The following is a 23,774-nucleotide window of genomic DNA, read 5'->3' on the forward strand; positions in this document are numbered from 1 at the left end:
TATATTAAATAATGAACATAACAAAAACTGACTGCTGACACACACAGTTAATGTTGATTATCAAAATAAAGGTTGATTATGGTGCATGACCACCTTTCTCTCCCCCACCCCAAAATGGGAGTTTGTGATTGGGTCAGCCCAATGTCAATAAAGAAAAGAACCAAAGGGCTGCAGATTATGTCAATTAATCTGCGTCGTCAATTAATTAGGCAGAAAAAAACGGCAGTCTGCTAAGTGTTTTATGGGCCGATCAGATCATAAGATGATTAGCCTGGCCCAAAAAGTACGTCGGCCCAACGGGAAAATGCCCGTTCTGCCAGATAGCCAGTCCGCCCGTGTAGTGTATGCTTGAGCAAAAAAATCTAGCTTTCTCTTTGAGATAGTTATTTTGCTAATGCCATTTGCAGATTATTTTGCTTGTTTTAAGGAAAACTCGCTTCATTTGGACTGATTATTTCTAAAAAACAAGACAATGTGTTTTGCTTGTCTGGAAAATGCTTCTTGATTTAAGAATGTTTAGATATTTGGGCAAGAAACAAGTTTTCTTTTTCTTTCTTTTTTTCAACAGTGTGAGAATTGGCCCCGATACTAAAGTATTACCAAACAGTCCCAGCTTTCAGTTCCAAGGTCTTACAGTACCTTCCTTGCAGGCACAGGACGTCAACATGACGTCAACGTCGTGGGGACATTAGATTTTGTTTGGAAATATGTCTGCTTGTACTATCTCTTCTTTGTAAAGTGTCCTTGAGCTCTGGAAAGGCGCTATATAAATAAAAATGTATATTATTATGAATAAAAATTGGGTGGACGTCAGAACCCAACGTCAGGCTAAAGTTAATGTCGAATGTCAAACCTAAAATCAACCAAATATCAACGTAATTTGACGTTGTTAATGGACGTCAAAAAAACGTTGTCTTTAGACGCTGGACAGACATTGAATTTTGGTCACCTGACGCCATGATCTAAATCGAACCTAATATTAACATCTTATGATGTTGTGACCCTGCTGGGTTAAGATCAAGACATTCAACCATTCATTTTCTTTTCGGCTTAGTACCTATATTAATCAGGGTTTTCCACAGTGGAATGAACCGCCAACTTATCCAGCCTACGTTTTATGCAGGAGATGAGTTTCCAGCTGCAACCCATCACTGGGAAACACACATACACTCTCATACACTACGGACAATTTAGCTTATTCAATATATAGCGCATGTGCTTGGAGTTGTGGGGGAAACCGGAGCACCCGGAGGAAACCCACGCCAGTTGACCCAGCCGAGGCTTGAACAAGTGATCTTCTTGCTGTAAGGCGACAGTGCTAACCACTGAGCCACCGCGCCGCCCAGACCAAGACATATAAAGCGTAAACTTCTGGGTGTCCTATGTAGATGCATTTGGTAACTAAATATGCATTGTTGTTGATGAAGATGAGAAGAAAAAGAGTTTGGAAATTAGATTTTAGTTAGCAACTGGGAAGAGGGCTTGAAGCGAAATCCTTCTTGTTTTATATGAATGTGAGATTACAGCTTGGGCGGCATGGTGGCTCAGTGGTTAGCACTGTCGCCTGACAGCAAGAAGGTCGCTAGTTTGAGTCCCGGCATGCACTATAGGGGAATTGGATGAACTAAATAGGCCGTAGTGTATGAGTGTGAATGAGTCCATATATGGGTGTTTCCCAGTACTCTCTTGCAGCTGGAAGGGCATCCGCTATGTAAAACATGTGCTGGATAAGTTGGCGGTTCATTTAGCTGTGGCGACCCCTGATAAATAAAGGGAATAAGCCAAAGGAAAAGTGAATGAATGATTGATTAGTTTAGAATTTGATGTGAGGAGAGGTATGTAAACATAAGCATCCCGGTGGCGGGACAGAGAAAGTTTGAGCTTAGAACCGCATGGAGAAAAGCAATCAATCTTTATTCAAACATTCCTCAGTCTTTGCCATGCAGACCCTCCAAACAATGGAGCCATTTTTAGAAAGCTGCCCCCTGTTCGGTGGCCGTGGTGCTGAGCTGTTATTAGCAGTGGCTGAAGCATTACTGAATGTTACCTGATCCCGAAGCTCCTGTATCTGCACCGCATTCTCACACGGATCACTCCCCAAACTCACAATGGACTTTCTGATTTCCTGCGGACGAAATTTGTGAAGTGTCGTCTTTGTTAGACCTTGACGTCAAGATGTATCTCTCTACAGCATCAGGATCAAGTAACATACACATAAACGGCGCTCTATTCTCTTTCTATCTGTCTCTGTCCTTTACCTGTGTGGCTTTGTGCTCCAATGATCTCGTCCTAGCCTAAATAAAACTCCCTATTAAAGGCACAGTTCACCAAATTCCAGACCACAAAAAATGCTTTTGTTAATTAAGAGGTTTTGTCTTGTTTCTGGTCCAAATATCTAAAAACTCTTAAATCAAGATGCATTTTCTGGACTAGTCAAAAATATTGTCTTGTTTTCAGAAATAATTCGTAAAAATTAAGAGTTTTTTTTTTCTTAAATTCAAAGAAAAACGATGTGTCAATAGGGTAAGCGAAATAACGTTTTCACTTTGAAATAACATTGTTTTGCTTACTCCATTGGCCAATTATTTTGTTTGTTGTAAGGAAAAACTCACTTTATTTTAATGTATTATTTCTGAAACAGGACAATATGAAGAGTTCAGCTGCAAAAGCTGCTAAACGCCACTTCTGCCAAAAATGATAGATAGATTTGCTTCAAATCATCAAAATCACAGCGTCAGCGCATTCAGAAATAAAGTTGGCATAAGCCTCTAAACGCCACTTGCCTTTGACAGGAAAAGCTGCTATATCCATAGAACCAATCAGAAGGCACGATTCGAATCATATGTTTTCAATGTAGCAACGCGTTGATACGCCGGCTTTTATTCTGCTTTCGATTTCGATTTTAAAAGACGGAGTTTGATGAACTGGATGAGCCTGTCTGACTGTCAGTGAATGGCAAATGAAAACATCCCTTACCTCAAAACCCTACTGTACAGTCGGAAGTGTAGCATGCATTCATACCGTTTTTTTTGCGCAGCGACGCTACTTGAATGAGTTTGATTTGCTATACATTAAACGGCAACACCGTTTCATGAAAGATGAAGTTAATATGCCGTCTTTTATCCCACATGGATGCTATGAGGATAAACAAGAGACCAAGACCTTGAGTATGGTGAGATTGAATGACTAAATGACAGCTGCTAAAATTGTCTGAGAGACATCTACTTTTTGCCCACTAAGCCTACCTTGTATTTTATTTGTTAGCTTAAGCGACTTTTTAAAGATAAATATAATGTATAAAACTCATTATTTATATTACTTCATTACCTATACGCCTGATAAGCTTTTTATAATCATGGACAATGCACAGATATTGATGTTTCATAATGTTGAGTTATTTGAATCTACCAAGCTTAGTTTACAATGTTTGCAATGTTTACACTGCTCTACTTACTCAAAATCTAAATCCCAATTATCAGAAATGACAACAGCTCATTAGGATTTAATTAATGTCAGTTTTAATGTTATTGATTAATTGATTAATGAGTTACTTGACAGATTTCATTCATTCATTTTCCTTCTGCTTTGTCCCTGGTTTATCACAGCGGAATGAACCGCCGCTTACTTGACAGATTTACATATTTTTTATTTTAGATGGTTTGTGTAATGTGTTTTATGTTTGGTAAAATAATTTCTATTTGCATCTTTAGTTATTTTTCAGCTAATTACACGGTCTTGTCCCAACAGGTGGATTTAGAGGTTTTTGCAAAAAAAGCACAAGTGGATTTAGCTGGTTTTGACGCAAAAGAAAATGTCCCTCATTAAAACCAATGAATTGTCTAAAGTGACATTTTTGAGAAAAAAAGGTATTTTATTTACTAGCTAATAACCTTCTCATTACATATAAAATAAAACTTCTGAACCTAATCAGAGGAGCCTGAGAGAAAGCGCTATTTTACAAGAAAAGAGGTCTGATGGATTTAGAGGGTTTTGCATATGAACTCTTCATACTTCTTGCTTGTCCTGAAAATGTCTATTATTGCGATATGAACTGTTTATTAGCACTTATAATGTAATCCTTAAAGTAATCCATCCTTTGTCCTACCCAATACCCAAACCTAAACCCAAATAAACTAATTAAAGCAAATTAGTAGTTTATTGAGCTAATAGTCATAGTTAATGGTTAGTTAATAGCATGAATTGCATGTCAGGGTTAGCGCTAGGGCATGTTGAAAGTCAGCTTGTGTTGTTTGTGTCACTGTTGCACAAATAAAAGAAGGTGTACCTGTTGTGTTTGACTCTGTGCTATCCATTCTGCAGCATGTTTCAACTGTCCCATCATGCCCTGCAGGCTGTCATCCGAGTCCCGTTCAGCCTCTGAGCTGGAGATTACAGGTCGAAGTAGTTCCAGGATGTGGTGCACCTCCTGAGAGACCTACGAGTGTATGAATTGAATTGAATGTATAAATAAAATGATTGAATGAATGAATCAAAAGAATGAAGTAATCAAACAAATGAAAGAATCAAATGAATGAAACAATGAATTAAATAAGTGAGTAAATGAATGAATTAAATGAATCAATTGACTGAATGAATCGAATAAATGAATAAATTAATGACTTCCATGTCTGAATGAATCTAATGAATGAATGAATCAAATTTATGGAGGAATTAAATGAATCAAATATTTGAAAGAATCGAATGATTAAATGATTAAATGAATTAATGAATCGAATGAATGAAAGAATTGAATGACTGAATAAATGAATTAATCTAACAACTGAATAAAATGAATATATAAATGAATGAATCGAATGAATAACTAAATGAATGTGTGAACAAATTGAATGAACTAAAAGAAAGAATTGAATGAATGAATGAATGGAATGAATGAATTAATGAATCAAATTAATGAATTGAATGAATTGAATGAATCAGATGTATGAAAGAATCGAATGAATAAATAAATGAATTAATCAAATAAATGAATGAGTAAATGAACTGAATAATCGAATTAATTGAATAAATGAACTAAATGAATGAAATGAGTGAGTGAATGAATGAATGAACGAGTGAATGAGTAAATTAATTGAATGAATGAATCAAATTATAAGAATGAATCAAATGAATGAATAAATTAATCAAAGTATTTAATTAAATGAATTGAATATATTAATTGAATCAATCAATTTAACGAACGGACAGACAAACAGACGAACGGACAAACGAACGAATGAGACAAGTAACTGGGTTAACGCATGGTTCTTCCCCTTAAACAGATTATATTGCCAGAAGAGCATGCTTCAGTCTGGAATTATCATGTTGTGTACAGCACACTGTATCACCTGTTCTGCGTTCAGGCTCCAGTTTGTGATGTCCAGATTGCTATCGAGTTCGGACAGTAAAGATGCGTCACTGTGACTCTTCTCCTGGAGCGCCACTTCATCCTGGAGCTCCACTACCTGACTCTGCAGATCTTGTGCCCAGAAACGAACCCTGTCAACTTCCTGCCAGGCTTCTGCCAGCTGAGACAGTAGAAAAATACATATTATTATCATGTAAGGTTATGTTAGAAACCTGTGCATGTATTAGAAACAGCCATTACTTGTTATTTTACCCCCTTTCTATTTCGTTTATTACCTGTATTGTTTCTGTATTGTTTATAATGCTCTACATTAACTTTTAATTTAGTTTTTAGCTTACAAGCCACTGCGGCTAGTGGTTTTCTAATGTAACTAGCCAGCATTTTCATTAGCCACAATTTTGTTGTAAGGAAAATACATTTAATATGCTTAAATTTCATTTTGGCATGCTAACACTACTTAATTAAAGTTATTTTTCTTGATTTGGGTTATTTAAACCCCTTCTGACCACTCACATTATAATGTGCATAGTATACAAGCTAGTACACAGTCCTTAACATATGAAGTGTTTCAAACCTTTCATCAAAGTGACGTAAAACCAAAACACCCATCCGTGTCTTAGGACAACTTTGATTCACTTTTGTTTTATCCACATCAAATGTTGACTACCACATGCACTACAGGTCATCCCATATAAATTCGAGTAACTACTTACAAAGGGTGTGCGGCAAATGTTGATGTGCTCTATCACATGCTGATTAAATATATGAAAATAATCATGACGTAAAAACATAATCTGTTTTTTGTTAAAATTATGCTACATTACACACACCTAACCTACATTATTCAGAGAATTAATTAATTAATAATCAATTGACTAGTCTTTTAAAGGGACAGTTCACCAAAAAACGAAAATGCACTCGCATATTACTTTCCCTCAAGTGGTTTCAAACCTATATGAGTTTCTAAAACAATCAAAACAACATCTTCTTTTGAGTTAAACTGAAGAAAGAAGCTCATAAAGGAAACAAGGGTTAATAAAGGATGGCGATTTTTGGTGAACTATGCCTTTAAGAGTTATCTTGTTGGTTAATGTGACTTTACTGATCATGACAACTGTAAAGACTCTTTAAGGGACAGTTTACGCAAAACTGAAAATTCGGTCATCATTTACCCATCCTTTACTTGTTCCTAGTTTCTTTCTTCTGTGGAACACAAAAGAAGATATTTTGAAGAATGCTGGAAACCTGTAACCATTGACTTCCATAGTAGGATATACAAATACTATGGAAGTCAATGGTTACAGCTTTTCAGCATTTTCAAAATATCTTCTTTTGCGCATAACCAAAGAAAGAAACTTATAAAGGTTTGAAACAAGTAAAGGGTGAGTAAATGATGGCAGAATTTTCATTTTTGGGTGAACTATCCCTTTAAGCATTATCTCATCGGTTAAAGACGTATTCGAGTGACCGACTGAAGGGGAACCACATTTTACTGATCCTAAGAACTGTAATTATATTGTAATTCCAAACCTTTACAACTTTCTTTATTTCTGTTGCACACAAAAGAAGATATTTTGAAAAATGCTGGAAACCTGTAACCATTGACTTCCATAGTAGGATAAACAAATACTGTGGAAATCAATGGTTACAGCTTTCTTCAAATAATCTTACTTTGTGTTCAACAAAATAAAGAAATTCATAAACAGGGAGAGTAAATAGAGTGTAAATGTTCATTTTTGTGTGAACTATGCCTTTAAGACAGGTTCCAGTCGCACACTTACACCCAATATCCATTCATTATCAGCTAACATTGTGTATAGTGCTGTAAATGAGCAGAGTGTGTGTGAGTAGATGGACCTGTTGTGTGTATTTGTGACTCTGCTGTTCCTGTAGATCCAGACGTGTGTACAGCGAGGACACCGTGTCTCTTAGTTCTTCATTTTCGTGACAGGACATTTTCAAGCGCTGCTCCAGTGTTTGCTCCCTCTGTGTGAGTCGTGCAACCTAAACACACACAAACACAAAACAGTTACCGCACGCAGAACTCACACACACAGTTAAAGTCAGAATTACTTGCCCTCCTGTGATTTTGTTTTCTTCTTTAAATATTTCCGATGTTTAACAGAGCAAGGAATTGTTCGCAGTATTTCCTATAATATTTTTTCTTCTAAAGAAAGTCTCACTTGTTTTATTTCGGCTAGAATAAAAAAAAAGTTGTTGATAAATAAAAATAAAATTTGAAATGAAAATAAAAGTTTATAAATAAAAATAAAATACAATTTGTAATATTATGTGCCCCCCCATCACCCCCCCCCCCCCCCCCCCCCCCCCCAAAGTTTATTCATTTATTATGTTTTCAGCTTAGTCCTTTTATTAATCTGGGGTCACCACAGCGGAATGAACCGCCAACTTATCAAGCCTATGTTTTACGCAGCGGATGCCCTTCCAGCTGCAACCTATTACTGGGAAACACCCATACACTTCCATTCACACTCATACACTACGGTCAATTTAGCTTACCCAATTCCCCTATAGCACATGTGTTTGGACTGTGAGGGAAACCGGAGCACCCGGAGGAAGCGAACATGAGGAGAATATGCAAACTCCACACAGAAATGCCTACTGACCCAGCCGGGGCTCGAACCAGTGACCTTCTTGCTTTGAGGCGAGAGTGCTACCCACTAATATAAAAACTGAATAAATATAAATGTACACACATTTACACAAGTAAATAAATAGCCAATCACTCAATGATGAAGTCCAAACACATGCGCTGTAGGGGAATATTCATTTTCAAAAGGGGGTGTGCTCATTTATGCCGAGCGCTGTATATATACACTTAAAGTCAGAATTATAAGCCCTCCTGTATATTTTCTGTTTACCTGATATATTTTCAACACATTTCTGAACATAATAGTTTAATAACTGATTTATTTTCTCTTTATCATGATGACAGTAAATAATATTTGACTAGATATTCTTCAAGACACTTCTATACAGCTTAAAGTGACATTTAAAGGCTTAACTAGGTTAATTAGGGTAAAGTTAGGGTAATTAGGCAAGTCATTGTATAACAGTGGTTTGTTCTGTAGACTATCCAAAACACATACTGCTTAAGGGGGCTAATAATTATTATGATCACCAGAAATCTAGCTGATAAACACGTAGATCGCTTAGAACTACAAATCCGCCATTACATGAACTACAAATCACAACATGCACACACACACACACCGGTTCCTGATCCTGTCTGATTGCAAACAATCACAGCTGAAGCTGGTCAGGGACTGATTGCAGGACTGTTTAAACAGCACACACACACATCATTGCTGAGTCTTGTTATGCTGTCTTTGTGAACATTATAACACGTTTTCTCTCGCTTTGCCGTATTTTGACCCTCGTCTTGTTTGTTTGTTTACATTGCCTGCTGCCTGCCTTTTGATCATCCGCTTGTTATATGACCTCAACTCTGGTTTTGCCTGTATACATCTGTTTGCCCCTGTGTTGACCATTGCGTGCCTGACCATTCTGCTGAATAAATCCTGCATTGGGATCCGCACTCCGTTGTCCAGCATCCACTTCACACTACAATAACATTGACATTAAAATGGTTTTAAAAAATTCAAAACTGGTTTTATTCGAGCCGAAATAAAACAAATAAGACTTTTTCCAGAAGAAAAAATATTATAGGAAATACTGTGAGAAATTCCTAAATCTGTTAAACATCATTTGGGAAATATTTGGAAAAAATTGTATTAAAATGAATAATTTTAAGGGGGAATAATTTTGACTGTAACTTCATATATATGCAAGCATGCAACAGTTTCTCACCTGTTCTCGAAGAGCATTGATCATCTCCTCATCTTGGGGTCTGGCCTGTCCTCTCTCTCTCATTTCCTGTTTCAGTCTTTGCAGTTCGCTGGTCATGGCTCGCTCCACCTCTATTCCCTATGCACACACAATCGCAGCTCACTCATTAAAGGTCACCTATTATGCAAAAATCTGATTTATAAGGTGTTTAAACACAGTTGTGTGTCTACCAAATTCACCTGTACCGCATGTCTTTGGACTGTGGGGGAAACCGGAGCACCCGGAGGAAACCCACGCGAACGCAAGGAGAACATGCAAACTCCACACAGAAAGGCCAACTGACCCAGCCGAGGCTCGAACCAGCGACCTTCTTGCTGTGAGGCGACAGCACTACCTACTGCGCCACTGCGTCGCCATAATAATTGTATAATATTAATAATAATAATAATAATAAATTGTTATATTTATTGAAGATAAATAAATATATTTAAATGTATTTATAATAATTATTTTAAATGTATATAATTAAATATACATGTTTAAATATATATATATATATATATATATATATATATATATATATATATATATATATATATATATATATATATATATATATATATATATATATAAAGTCAACCACATAATGTCTTTAATTCTTGGGGGATAGGAAGGGGGTATGTTCGGGGTGGTTTCGCCCAGGGTGCCATTTAAACTAGAACCGCTACTGGTCCAATGCCTCATTATTAAACTGTTAAAATGACTATAATTAAAAATATATATTCTAATATATATGTATGATGTGTTCTTTGGAAGAGTGAGCTCACACTGTGATGATATTATATTGTCATTCTGACATTATATAATGAGTTGCATAAAAAGGTTTTAAAATGACAGTAATATCGTTTAATCGCAATATATTTTGTTGCAATATATCAATGTAAACATAGATATCGTGACAGGCCTAAATGGGTACAATCGACCAACAAGAAACTCATAAATGTTTAAAACCACATGAGGGAGAAATAAACGGTGAGGTATATTTCATTTTGTGAGTGAACTATCCCTTTAAACTGGAATGACGTCTCAAAGCACGCAGTTTGCTGAGGATAATGTGAATTACATAAGGTTTATCTCGAAGCACAAATGAGAATGATTTACAAAGTCAGGCAATTAAACTGTGACTGATTTGCTGAATCAGTGTTGTGTGGCAATAACAATTAAAGGACAGTACAAAGTGTGCAGAAAGTACATGCGCTACTTCTGGCTTACAGTGGGGGAAATAAGTATTAAACACGTCATGTTTTTTCCTCGGAAAAATATCTCTAAAGGAGCTGTTGACATGGAATTGAAGAAGATTTAGGTAAAAACCCAAACAATACAAACACAACAATAAATCAAAACTAAAAAAATCTGAGAAAAGAGTTGTGTGTAATAACAGCGGAAGGACACAAAGAGAAAGTGCTGAACTACTGACATGTGTTTAATACTTTAAATAAAAAGCTTTTTGGCGATTAAAGACGCCTCTCATATGGCGAATGAAGTCTCATGCATTGCTCAGGTGTGAGTTTCTCACAGACTTCAACAGAGTGTCAAAATCATGATGCTTCTGAGGGTCTCGTCTATCAAATCTGAGCTTTATTTTGTATTCTCTGTTGGATTCGGATCAGGTGATTGGCTGGGCCATTCTACAGCTTGATTTTCTTTCTCTGAAAGCATCTGAGAGTTTCCTTGGCTGTGTTTTGGATCGTTGTCTTGCTGAAATATCCACCCTGGTTTCATCTTCATCCTCCTGCTAATGTAGATGTTGGACTGAGGCAGCTGATATTCATTTACACTAGCCGCGTTTCCACTATCGCGCCTAAAGCGAGCGAGCCAGGGCGAGCCAAGGCCAGTCGCGTTTCCACTATCACTTCCGGGGCGTAATCGGGCCAAAGCGGGGCTTCCTTGGGGCCAGTGTCCGGCCTTTTTCGGCCCACCGAATACCTTGGGCCAAGGAGGGCCAACTGGGGCTTCGGGGCGGGGTTACGTACAAAGGCGGAGTTTTCCTGTCAGGTAAAGAGGAGACAAGATGCTTTCTTCCCTTACATTTGTTTTGCTATCGCGCTTGATCAACTCACTAAGAAAAATCTGTGTTCGAAGTAAATGCCGCCGAACTCGAATGTCCTTATCCAGGGATCGCTGTCTGGCCTTACACCAACAGACCACAAACAGTAAAAAAGCAATGGCTTCGGTGTTCTCCATCTTCCAGCTCTCGTAGTGATGCCAGGTTGTGTTTGTGGTTATAATTTGAGTTTTTTGTTCCCGCTGAAGTGGGCGGGTTGTGTGACGTTTGATTCGGGGGACGTTCTGGGGGCGGTGTTTGCGTGACGCGCTGCGAGCAACTAGCCCGACAGTGGAAACGCGAAATGATTTCGGCCTCATTTCTCAACCTCCCGGGCTATTGGCCCGGCCTGGCCCGATTAAAGCCCTGGCTCGCACTGGCCCGATAGTGGAAATGCGGCTACTGAGGAGGGGCAGAGGCTTGCTGAAGACTTACTGAGAGATTTCAGCTGCTGTCTGGGCTTTCAATGGCGAAATACACCTCCCTTTCTTCATGTGTTCAATACTTGTGTCTTTTCATTTTATTACGTATAGCTTCATGTGTAAACGAATTACTTTTGTTTTCTTTGCATATATGGATTTGTTTATCAACATCTGGTGAAAATTTCAAGTCAACGGCCCCTTTAGAAATATGTTTTCTGAGAAAAATGGTGACGTGTTCAATACTTATTTTCCCCATTGTACATTTATAGCAAATATACTCGTTTTTTTTGCTCATCATTTATTTACTTATGTAAATTGGCGTAAAGATATCCTCTGTAGGGTGCACTGTGGCGCAGTGGATAGCACGATCACCTCACAGCAAGAAGGTCACTGGTTTGAGCCTCGGCTGGGTCAGCTGGCATTTCGGTGTGGAGTTTGCATGTTCTCCCCGTGTTGGAGTGGGTTTCCTCCACAGTCCCAACACATGCGATGTAGGTGAATTGAGTAAGCTAAATTGTCCGTTGTGTGTGAGTGTGAATGAGTGTGTATGGATGTTTCCCAGTGATGGGTTGCAGCTGGAAAGGGATCCGCTGCATAAAACATATGCTGGATAAGTTGGCGATTCCGCTGTGGCGACCCCTTGATTAATAAAGGGACTAAGCAGAAAAGAAAATGAATGATTGAATAAATGAATGAACATTTCAAGTCAGTTTGACTAATGTAAGATGACTAGAACATTGATTCAGCTAAACAATTTAAGGCAGTATGATTTTTTTAGTGTAATTATTTGTTTTGTACATAAATTTTAGTAATATTATTGGCATATTTAAATGTCTATGTCATTTATTAATTTTAATTTAATGTCATTTTTATTAATACTTAAAAATAAGTGCTTTTTTTCTTAAAACAATCTTAAATAATCTGCCAATGAGGTATTTCAAACTGAAAACAAGGTTATTTTGCTTACCCCATTTGTAGGCCCACATGGAGTCTTCTGTTTATTTACTTGAGTAAATGTGTGTAAATCTATATTTATTCAGTTTTTAAATTAATTTCACTAATATTATTGGCTAATATGAAAATGTTCATATAATTTAATCACAATTCAGTTTGTACAGTAATATTTTCAGTCTTTTAGTATATATATCATATAGAAGACTTGCTTTGTTTACCAAATAAAGTGGATCTAATTGGATTTGCATTGTAAACATTAAATACAAGTTAAAAAGGTATTACTTTTTAGTTCATATATTAAGGTTTTGTTATCATACAGCCAAAATCATTCTGCAAAAATCCGCAGATTTTACCAAAATTCTGTGCAGAAATGCAAAAAACGTCCGCAGATTCAGTCTGGCCCTACTCAATGGCAGATTATTTAGCTTGTTTTAATGAAAAACACACTTAATTGTGACGTATTATTTCTGAAAACAAGACTATATATTTCACTTGTCTAATATATATTTGACTTTCAGTGCGTTCAAGGTTTCACAATGTCTGTTTACCATAACAAATACACGGCAACCAAACCATGACAATTCCTTACAGTTTCTACTTCACTCGACACTCTCTGAGAGCCAGAGAAAGAAAGAAACAAAACCACACGTGACGAATGTTGAAATGGAATAAATAAGACACGCTTCCTTCTTCCTTGAGAAAACTCAATACACACACACATCACACTTTGGTTTAATGTACAATTCACACTATTAACAAACCATTAACTAAGACTATTAGCTCAATAAACTACTAATTAGCTGCTTATTAATAGTTAGTAAGGTATTAGTTGGGTTTAGAGGTTAGGGTACTAGCTAGGACTAGGGATGTCGAATAAGATCCTAATTTATAAGTGCTAATAAACAGCTCATATCTTAATAATATGCAGGTAATACGCCAGCTAAAGTGTTTTAAGCCTATTGATTGACATGTGACTTGTGAAGTGTGACAGAGGTGTTGGATTTCTGAGTGGAAGAGTGTTACATGCATAACAGAGCACAACCTTAGTGCTTTGGCGTGTTTGTCATTACAGTCTGTGATTAAATGTTATGAATGGCTTTTTAAATGAGCTCAAGGGTTTGAGATCTGCTGAGAGGAAAAAGAAAGGTAAACCTTGACCTTGAGCAGGATAAATCTGTGATATCCGATAGCAGCTCACTGTGACAGGAGCGTGTGTAAAAGCGGTGTAGACAGAGTCAACAGGAGCAGGTGAAACCAAAATAGGGTGTGTTATCTGATAAAAATATTAGAAAAATGTATTATGACTTTTGTTGAAACCCATCTAATTAGACTAATTCAACTTGTTATAGCTGTTTTTAATACTGTTAAAACGGTTTTGTAGTGTGGGCTGAAAAACTGCGTTACCCATGATGCTGTGCAGAACCCTACCCTAATTCCACCAATCGGTCTCTGTGAGCAGAATCACCAAGAGACAAATTTAGCTTTTCAAACAGCTTCAAAATACTTTTTATATGTGGTGTACAATGCTTCATGGGATTGTTCTTTCCATAAAAAAATTATTTATTACAGAAATCACATTACAATGAGATAATGCCATAAAATATTCATTTTGCATATGTAAAATATAATTCTCTGCTGAAATGTAACTTTAATTAGTGTTATATAAAAATTAAATTGTGTTTTAACTATAATTTGCCTTTGTATGAGTCACACATGATTTATCTCAAATGGTTTAACTAGAACATATGAGGAAAGTAAGCAGAATTGTCATAAAAGATGAGTTTTCTTAGTCATTTCATAGATTTACAAATAGATCTTGTGTATTTATCCATTACAGACGTTAACGGATACATATTATGACGTATAATGGAAACATTTTAGTGTAATTAACAATTCACACCATTTACTTCTGGCTATTATTATTAAAATATAACTGTTTATTAGCACTCATAAGGTATGATCTTAATTTACATCCCTGGTCCTAGCCAAAGCCCAAACCTAAACCCAACTAATACCTTACTAACTGTTAATAAGCAGCTAATTAGTAGTTTATTGAAGTAAAAGTCTTAGTTAATGGTTTGTTCATTGAAAGAATTGTACCTTAACATAAAGTGATCAAAATTAACCAATGCTGAACATTTATTGCTCACCGTTTTGTTTTTACTAGTGCATAGACTAAAATTCAGGATTTATTTTAGGCATAGAACTTTATATATCATAATATATCACTAAAATAAATTCGCTACACTGTCACTATGATCATCATGTCCAGCTGAAGTCAGATTTATGAGCCCCCCTGTACATTCTTCCCAATTTTTGTTTGACACAAAGATGATTTTTTCAACACATTTATAAACACAATAGATTTAATAACTCATTTCTAATAACTGATTTATTTTATCTTTGTCATGGTGACAGTAAATAATATTTGACTAGATATTTATCAAGATAGTATCCAGCTTAAATTGACATTTAAAGGCTTAACTAGGCTAATTAAACAAGTTAGGTTAATTAGGCAAGTCCTTGTATAACAGTGGTTTGTTCTGTAGACAATCCAAAACAAATATTGCTTAAAGGGGCTAATAATATTAACCTTAAAATGATTTTAAAAAATTTAAAACTGCTTTTATTCTAGTCGAAATAAAACAAATAAACTTTCTCCAGAAGAAAAAAATATTATAGGAAATAAATTGGACCAAAATTGGAATTAACAAACTTGCGTGAACTCTAGACAAGCGATATGCAAACGGCCCCTAAAAGGCCCCCATCATTTTCAATCTCCAGCAGCTGATCTTCTTGCACAGACATGCTGGATTCACCTGATTTGTTGACAAATGGGTTGCGGATCTATTCCTTGGGAATTCATGAGTCCTTCCCTGGGCCTTTTTCCCTTTAGCAAAGAAACTTTCCAAAGACATCTGTTTCTTGTTAATTTTGCTGCTTGTGGGTTAAATTTTGGCGCTCAATACGGTCATTTAAAAAAAAAAGTTCATAATAAAACATCATTCAGACTGACAGATAATAAATAAAACGGAAATAATTAATGATTTCTTGTGCGGCCCGGTACCAGTCTGCGGCCCGGTGGTTTAGAACCACTGGTTTATGTAACAATTCACACCATTTACTACTTGCTTATTATCTGTTTATTAATAAGATATAAACTGTTTATAAACACTTAAAAAAATATCCTAGACAAGGATATAAGAAAATGTCCTAGCCAAAGCCCAAACCTAAACCCAACTAATACCTTACTGACTATTAATAAGCAGCTAATTAGTAGTTTATTGAAGTACAAGTCTTAGTTAATGGTTTGTTCATCACAAGAATTGTACCTTAACATAAAGTGACCAAATTAACCAATGCTGAACATTTATTGCTCACCGTTTTGTTTTTATTAGTGCAAGGACTAAAATTCAGGATTTATTTTAGGCTCAGAACTTTATATATCATAATATATCACTAAAATATATTTGCTACACTGTCACGTGACCATCATGTACAGCGGCAGTCAGAATTATGAGCCCCCCTATATATTCTTCCCAATTTCTGTTTAAAGGAGAGATTTTTTCAACACATTTGTAAACACAATAGATTTAATAACTCATCTCTAATAACTAATTTATTTTATCTTCGTCATGATGACAGTAAATAATATTTGACTAGATATTCTTCAAGACACTTCTATACAGCTTAAAGTGACATTTAAAGGCTTAACTAGGTTAATTAGGCAAGTCCTTGTATAACAGTGGTTTGTTCAGTAGAAAATCCAAAACAAATATTGATTGAGGGGGCTAATAATATTAACCTTAAAATGGTTTTTAAAAAATTAAAAACTGCTTTTATTCTAGTCGAAATAAAACAAATAAGAAGAAAAAATATTATAGGAAATACTGTGAAAAATTCCTGAATCTGTTAAACATCATTTGAGAAATATTTGGGAAAAGAAATTCCCAGGAGAGCGAATAATTCTGACTTCAACTGTATATGAATCGGGGAAAAATGTTCAACATCTTTGATACGAGACCATGCAATTGTTAATGACATATTTTAAACTGTTGTTAAGGGGAAAATGATGCACTACTTAATCATTTCATGCCCATATTTTGGCTGAGTTACAGCATAAGCATTTGAGCACCCCTATAAAACTATCATACCATTGTGAATTTATGATCATGGAAAGTATTGTCAGCAGTCAGAAACCGGCAGATCCAGAGCACAGATAAGACAACATAAGTGTTCACGAGACAAAAAAAAGAGATAGTATCTACATATAGCTTGTCACTGAAATAAAACCATAGACTGTAAAATATATGGACGGAGTATCCGTGACGTCACCCATAGGTTTCTGAACACTGCAAAAGAAGCTACAAGTAGGCGCGGCCAACCGTCGCCATTTTGTTTGCCTGTCATCGCACCCATGGCGGGATACCAAACAAGGGCAAAGAGGCGGAGAGTGGGCGGAGCTACAGACACCTGCTGGCACTTTGCTTAGACCTGGCAGACAGACTTTACTTTGGGAGAAACGCTTGATACTTTATTACCTGCGACTCGCTTGTGTTCTGACCACATGTGCTTGGCTGTACACTATATCAATAAAGTGTTTAGACTTGTAAAAACACTGCTGTAATACATTGAGCCACTAAGCAGTGTTCTTATGACGTTTTTCTACAGGTGGAAACGCGAATTACTTCCAAACACTTCAGATATAGTGTGTGTTAGTAAATGCAAGACTATTGATGAACTCCAGCATAACACTGTATGATAACGCTTCAGATGACTGTTCTAGAGTCTACAGCTAATCAATCTGTCAGATTCTGGAGTGCTTTATGGGTCTAAAGAAAAATATTAATGATAAATGATCTTAAATAAAACAAATACATTTATAGAGATGGTATACAAGTATATAACTTTACTCAGATGGGAAACGGAGGCCACATGAATGGTTTGTGAGCACAATTAAGTGCACACAGCATCTCATATCGTCTGATAATTGTAAGAAATAATCCCAAAAGGCAGCTGACTGTGTAAAGCCACATAAAACAACACAAAAATACGATGAATATGCCGAGATCAGTGGCTAATCTGCCGGATTCAGCTGAGGTGAAGTGACGGCGACCAGCGAGACCTAGCTGTCACTCAAGTGGCCACGCCCTTAATTATGCAAACTTAACATAACCTAATATAAAGGAAATGGATGAGTTATAAAAAAAATCACCCCCTCACAGTTGTCATGAAGGGTAATAATAGCTATATGAACCAAAATCGTTCTTTGTACCAGGCTGTAAACACCTTTTTTTCTGCTGTAAAGTTGGCCATTCTAACAGTGGGCTCAATTGCAATTTGCTCTATTATGGAGCCAGGACTAGCGCAATCTGGATGAATTGCAGTTTCAGTTACTTCCGTATTGGCTTCCCGAGGGAGAGCGGGAGGTTGCCACTTGAATAAAACAAATAAGACTTTCTCCAGAAGAAAAAATATTATAGGAAATACTGTGAAAAAAACCTCCAGTTAAGACATATTTGAAAAAGAATTTTTTTTTTATATAATTTATATTTATTTAGCCCTTTAAGACCACCCCAGTTTCCCTGATTTGGCCTGTTGTGAAAATGAGTTGCCCACCCCTGGTGTAGAGTACGTGACTGACCCTCTGCAGTTGCTGTCGGAGTCTCTGGCACTGTTCGCCGTGCTCTTGCTTCAGTCTGCTCTTCTCTATTTCAGCCTCATGGAGACTTTGCTTCATTTTCACCACCTGCGCTTGCAGTTCCTGCACGTCTCGCTCCAGCTCCAACACCTGACTCTCCCACTGAGCCTGGCAGTTCTCCAGCTTCACCTGCAGCTCATACCTGCTCTGCTGGAGCTCCTGGGGACACAACATCCAAGCCGGACATCTTTAAAGTATACATAAAATCAAAACTGGCCATATTGATTTTATTACCTTGAGTGGATTTTCATTAGTTTTGTGGCGAACAATTCAATTATAATAGTTTAACTTTAGTTAACAATAGTTTTTTAAACTTGGCAGTTTATTTATATAATAATAAACTAATAATACAATGCACTTGAATATAGAAAGTGTTTTTTACTACAGTAAACAGGTGGGTTGAGCCTATTTGGCTTACTCAGAACTCAAATGGCTATGCCTGTCTATGTAATACAGTTGAATACTAATATACAACCCTACCATATTAAACAAACATTTTTAAGTGTATTTACTATTAAATTACTACTTATAAATATAATATTAGACTTATATATATATAAAGTAAAAAGTCTATATATATATTCATTCATTTTCTTTTCGGCTTAGTCCCTTTATTATTCTGGGGTCGCCACAGTGGAATGAACCGCTACCTTATCCAGCAAATGTTTTATGCAGCGGATGCCCTTCCAGCCGCAACCCAACACTGGGAAACTCCCATACACACTCATTTACACCCATACACTACGAATAATTTAGCTTACCCTATTCACCTATACTGCCCGGAGGAAACCCACACCAACACGGGGAGAACATGCAAACTCCACACAGAAATGCCAAGCCGAGGCTCGAACCAGCGACCTTCTTGCTGTGAGGATATTGTGCTAACCACTGCGCCACCGTGATGCCGGTAATAATATACAAGTAACAATTTGGCAGGGTGTCGAAAAAAGGCACAACAACAGCAGTTCTCTCCAGTCTGAACTTGAGTATGCACTCATAAAATAAGATGTTCAAACGACTTATTCAAAAAATAAGCTGAAACAAAATTTTTTCAGGACAACTTAATTGTTTTATGTTCAATCCATTAACTAATGTTCAATTTATTCATTTGAGTTACGTAAATTAATTGTGTGGAACCATGCAATTGCTTTAAGAGCACAGTAGGCCATGAGTAAATGCGATCAAATGTTATTTAGACTTTAGCAACCTTCAAAAACTGTTTAGTCTATACTGTTTTTGGCAGATGAAGGTTGTACAAGTTTGAAACAACATGAGGGTGACTAAAGGAAGGCAGATTCATAATGTCAGGGTTAAAGACACTCAAATGATCAGATTTCATAAAGTAGCCTAATATGGTCACACTTTAACCTCTTAAGGCCCAAGCTGTTTTTTTACGTGCATTCTTTATTTCTCTTTGCTATTTGGGCTTATTGGAACCTAATTAGAATTTTAAAAAAGTATCATCTTTTGATATGATTACTTTTAGAGGAACAATTATCTCCATATATGTGGACTCGTGGTCCGAATTTACATGAACACTTTTTTTCCTGAATGTTTTTTAATGCATATTTAACATAGATTTTTTTACTTGCTTTGACTATCAGAGAGTAAAACAATGTTTTCCCCCCATTTTGGACAGTTAAAAATAGTGTTTGGGTCATTTCATTTGCTGCAAAACAGTTGCAGGATGACACTGTGTGTCTGAAACTAAATATAAAACATTCAAAGTATTTTAAATAGCTACTTAAGAGCTAAAATGTGCTGTCTACGTGCGTGGACACTCAAGTCCTAGGAGGTTAAATTAAGGCTTCAGACGTTAATGAATTTACTACATGAACTATTAATGAACATGTGTACAGTATTTAATAGTGTGAAATACTTAAAATGAGGGTAACAATAAGGCTATATTAGTTAAATGTTGGTTAATGCATTTACAAAGATGAACAAGAAAAAATACAATTATTACAGTATTAATATATTACTGTATTACAGTATTAGTATGTCTGTGTGGAGTTTGCATGTTCTCATCGTGTGGGTTTCCTATGAGTGCTTCAGTTTCCCACACAGTCCAAACACATATAGATGAACTGGGTAAACTAAATTGGCCGTAGCGTGTGTGTGAATGCAAGAGTGTATGGGGGTTTCCCAGTGATGGGTTGCAACTGGAAAGGCATCCGCTGCGTAAAACATAGGCTGGATAAGTTGGCGGTTCATTCCGCAGTGGCGACCCCTGATTAATAAAGGGACTAAGTCAAAAAGAAAATGAATGAATGAACGAATGAGTAATAACTTTAGTTAATGTAAATACAGCTGTTTGTTCATGTTTACTCACGGTGCGTTAATGTTAACGAACATGAAGTTCATTAATAATGCATTAGTAAATGTTGAACTATGATTAATAAATGCTGGACAAGTTCTGTTCATACTTAGTTCGTGTTAGTAAATATAATGAAACCTTTTTTGTAAAGTGTGACCAAAAAAACAAACGCGACGGCGGGAACTTTACAGCCGTCTCTCACCTCAAGCTGCTGTGTGTACTTTTCCAGAAAGGTGTCTCTTTCTTCCTTCATCTGTCTGTTTTCCACGAGCAAAGCGTTTCCCACCTGAGCAGCGAGAATAACTTCATCCTCCTTTTGCCGAAGAGCTGCAAACAAGTCCTCAGTGTCCTGGTAAACCGGCGCATCATCTTCAGCATTGCTGAACTCATACATGTAGAAATCCTCAGTCACTTCCATTGTAGGATAATCGTCTCTCCAACCCCAATGGAAAAAGATTTTAAAAGAGCCTCACGTCTTCATGAATGCCTGTGAAAGTGAACCGTCGAGTTGTTGTCACTTGTGGTTTAGTTTGAAGGCAGATAATGGGGACGGGAAATAAAGTGGGCTGGACTTGCATGTTGCTTTCAGGTGATTCGTCGGGTTAATCGTTTACTAGACGTCGTATAGACGTTCACTGTATAAAAAGTTTTTCTTAAAGAGTTTTTTGTCTTGTTTCTTGTCTAAATATATAAAAGATCTTAAATCAAGATGCATTTTGTGGACAAGTAATTAACATTGGCTTGGTTTCAGAAATAATAAGTCAAAATGAAGTGGGTTTTTGCTTAAAACAAGCTAAATAATCAGCCAATAATTTCAGTTTAAAGAAGAGGTTTTTTTCAACACATTTCTAGTCATAATAATTTTAATAACCCATTTCTAATAACTGATTTATTTTATCTTTGCCATGATGACAGCACACAATATTTGACTAGATGTTTTTCAAGATAGTATTCAGCCTAAAGTGACATTTAAAGGCTTAACTATGTTAATTAGACAAGTTAGGGAAGGGCAAGTCATTGTATAACAGTGGTTTGTTCTGTAGACAATCAGAAAATATTGCTTATGGGGGTTAATAATACTGACAATGTAATAATATGGTAAAATGGTTTTAAAAAAAAGTTAAAAACTGCTTTTATTCTAGCCAAAATAAAACAAAATAAGACTTTCTCCAGAAGAAAAAAAAATATTATAGTAAATACTGCGAAACATTACTTGCTCCAATAAATATCACTTGACAAATATTTTAAAAAGAATAAATATTTCATATATATATATTTATTTATGAAAACAAGGCAACATTTTTACTAGTCTAGAAAATGCTTCTTGATTTAAAATTTGTTATATATATATATATATATATATATATATATATATATATATATATATATATATATATATATATATATAAAACTGGTATATATATTTGGACTGGAAACAAGACAAAAACAGTGTTTTGCAATACATTTGATGACAAAATGATTATAGGCTATACAGTGCATCCAGAAAGTATTGATTGCGCTTCACTTTTTCCACATTATTGTTTCAGCCTTATACCAAAATTGACTAAATTCATTTCCTCAACATTCTACACACAATCCCCCATAATGACAATGTGAATAGTTTTTTTTTTAACTTGCAAATTTATTCAAAATAAAAAACCTGAAAAATCACGTCCATCAGTATTCACAATCTTTGCTCAATACTTTGTTGATGCACCTTTGGCAGAGATTACAGCCTCAAGTCTTTTTGAATATGATGCCACAAGCTTGGCACACCTGTCTTTGGGAATTTTTGCCCATTCCTCTTAGCAGTACCTCTCAAACTCTATCAGGTTGGATGAGAAGCGACGGTGTACAGCCATTTTCAGATCTCTCCAGAGATGTTCAATAGGATTTAGGTCTGGGCTCTGGCTGGGCCACTCAAAGACATTCACAGAGTTGTTGTGAAGCCACTCCATTGATATTTCTGCGCTGTGCTTTGGGTCATTGTCCTGCTGGAAGATAAACCGTCGCCCCAGTCTGAGGTCAAGAGCACTCTGAAGCAGGTTTTCATTCAGGATGTCTCTGTACATCGCTGCATTCATCTTTCCCTCTATCCTGACTAGTCTTCTAGTTCCTGCTGCTGAAAAACATCCCCACAGCATGATGCTGCCACCACCATGCTTCACTGTAGGGATGCTATTAGCCTGGTGATGAGCGGTGCCTGGTTTTCTCCAAATGTTACGCCTGGCATTCAGTCCTAAGAGTTCAATTTTAGTCTCATCAGACCAGAGAATTTAGTTTCTTATGGTCTGAGAGTCCTTCAGATGCCTTTTGGCAAATTCAGGCGGGGGGTGTCTTCTGCCTTGCCACTCTACCATACAGGTCTGATTGATGGATTGCTGCACAGATGGTTGTCCTTCTGTAAGGTTCTCCTCTCTCCACAGAAGAATGCTGGAGCTCAGACAGAGTGACCATCAGGTTATTGATCCCCTCCCTGACTAAGGCCCTTCTCCCCTGATCACTCAGCTTAGATGGCCCGCCAGCTCTAGGCAGAGTTCTGGTGGTTCAAACATCTTCCACTTACGGATGATGGAGGCCACTGTGCTCATTGGAACTTACAGAGCAGCAGAAATTTGTCTGTAACCTTCCCCAGCCTTGTGCCTCGAGACAATCCTGTCTCGAAGGTCTACAGACAATTCCTTTGTCTTCATGCTTGGTTTGTGCTTTGACATGCACTGTCAACCCTGGGAGCTTATATAGACAGGTGTATGCCTTTTCAAATCATGTCCAATCAACCGAATTGACCAGAGGTGAACTCCAATTAATCTGCTGAAACATTTTCAAGAATGATCAGAGGAAACAGAATGGATCTGAGCTCAATTTAGAGCTTCACGCCAAAGGCTGTGAGCATATTTACTGTACAAAACCTGTCCGTGAACTATGAGGGCAAAAATAAATAAATAAATAAATAACTGAAGTAATCATTCATTAAATATAATCCAGTTAAAATGTTCAATTAATCAAGATTTTGATTTCAGGCCAAATCCCCCAGCCCTAAAACTAGCGCAGCTCAACTAACATAACAGGAAAAATCATTCACAACAAAAATTGAACAAGCA

General features: G+C 36.6%; 1 protein-coding gene across 2 annotated transcripts in view; it reads right to left on the reverse strand.

Moving 5' to 3' along the window:
• Positions 1-21,194, reverse strand: part of si:ch211-235m3.5 (BICD family-like cargo adapter 1) — a 28,097-nt gene extending 6,903 nt beyond the window's left edge. Inside the window, exons 1-7 of one of the 2 annotated variants that reach the window (XM_056473741.1) lie at positions 20,876-21,194; positions 18,300-18,515; positions 9,197-9,313; positions 7,223-7,369; positions 5,346-5,525; positions 4,286-4,435; positions 2,048-2,125 (exon numbers count right to left, since the gene is read on the reverse strand). In XM_056473741.1, coding sequence (XP_056329716.1) covers positions 2,048-2,125; positions 4,286-4,435; positions 5,346-5,525; positions 7,223-7,369; positions 9,197-9,313; positions 18,300-18,515; positions 20,876-21,091 — 1,104 coding nt within the window. In that variant the 5' untranslated portion in view covers positions 21,092-21,194. The remainder of the gene's footprint in view (positions 1-2,047; positions 2,126-4,285; positions 4,436-5,345; positions 5,526-7,222; positions 7,370-9,196; positions 9,314-18,299; positions 18,516-20,875) is intronic. The other variant, XM_056473742.1, reaches the window with a different exon arrangement.
• Between the last annotated feature and the right edge of the window lie 2,580 nt (positions 21,195-23,774).

The sequence above is a fragment of the Danio aesculapii genome, chromosome 15 (assembly GCF_903798145.1).
Source record: "Danio aesculapii chromosome 15, fDanAes4.1, whole genome shotgun sequence".
Classification (NCBI taxonomy): Eukaryota; Metazoa; Chordata; class Actinopteri; order Cypriniformes; family Danionidae; genus Danio; species Danio aesculapii.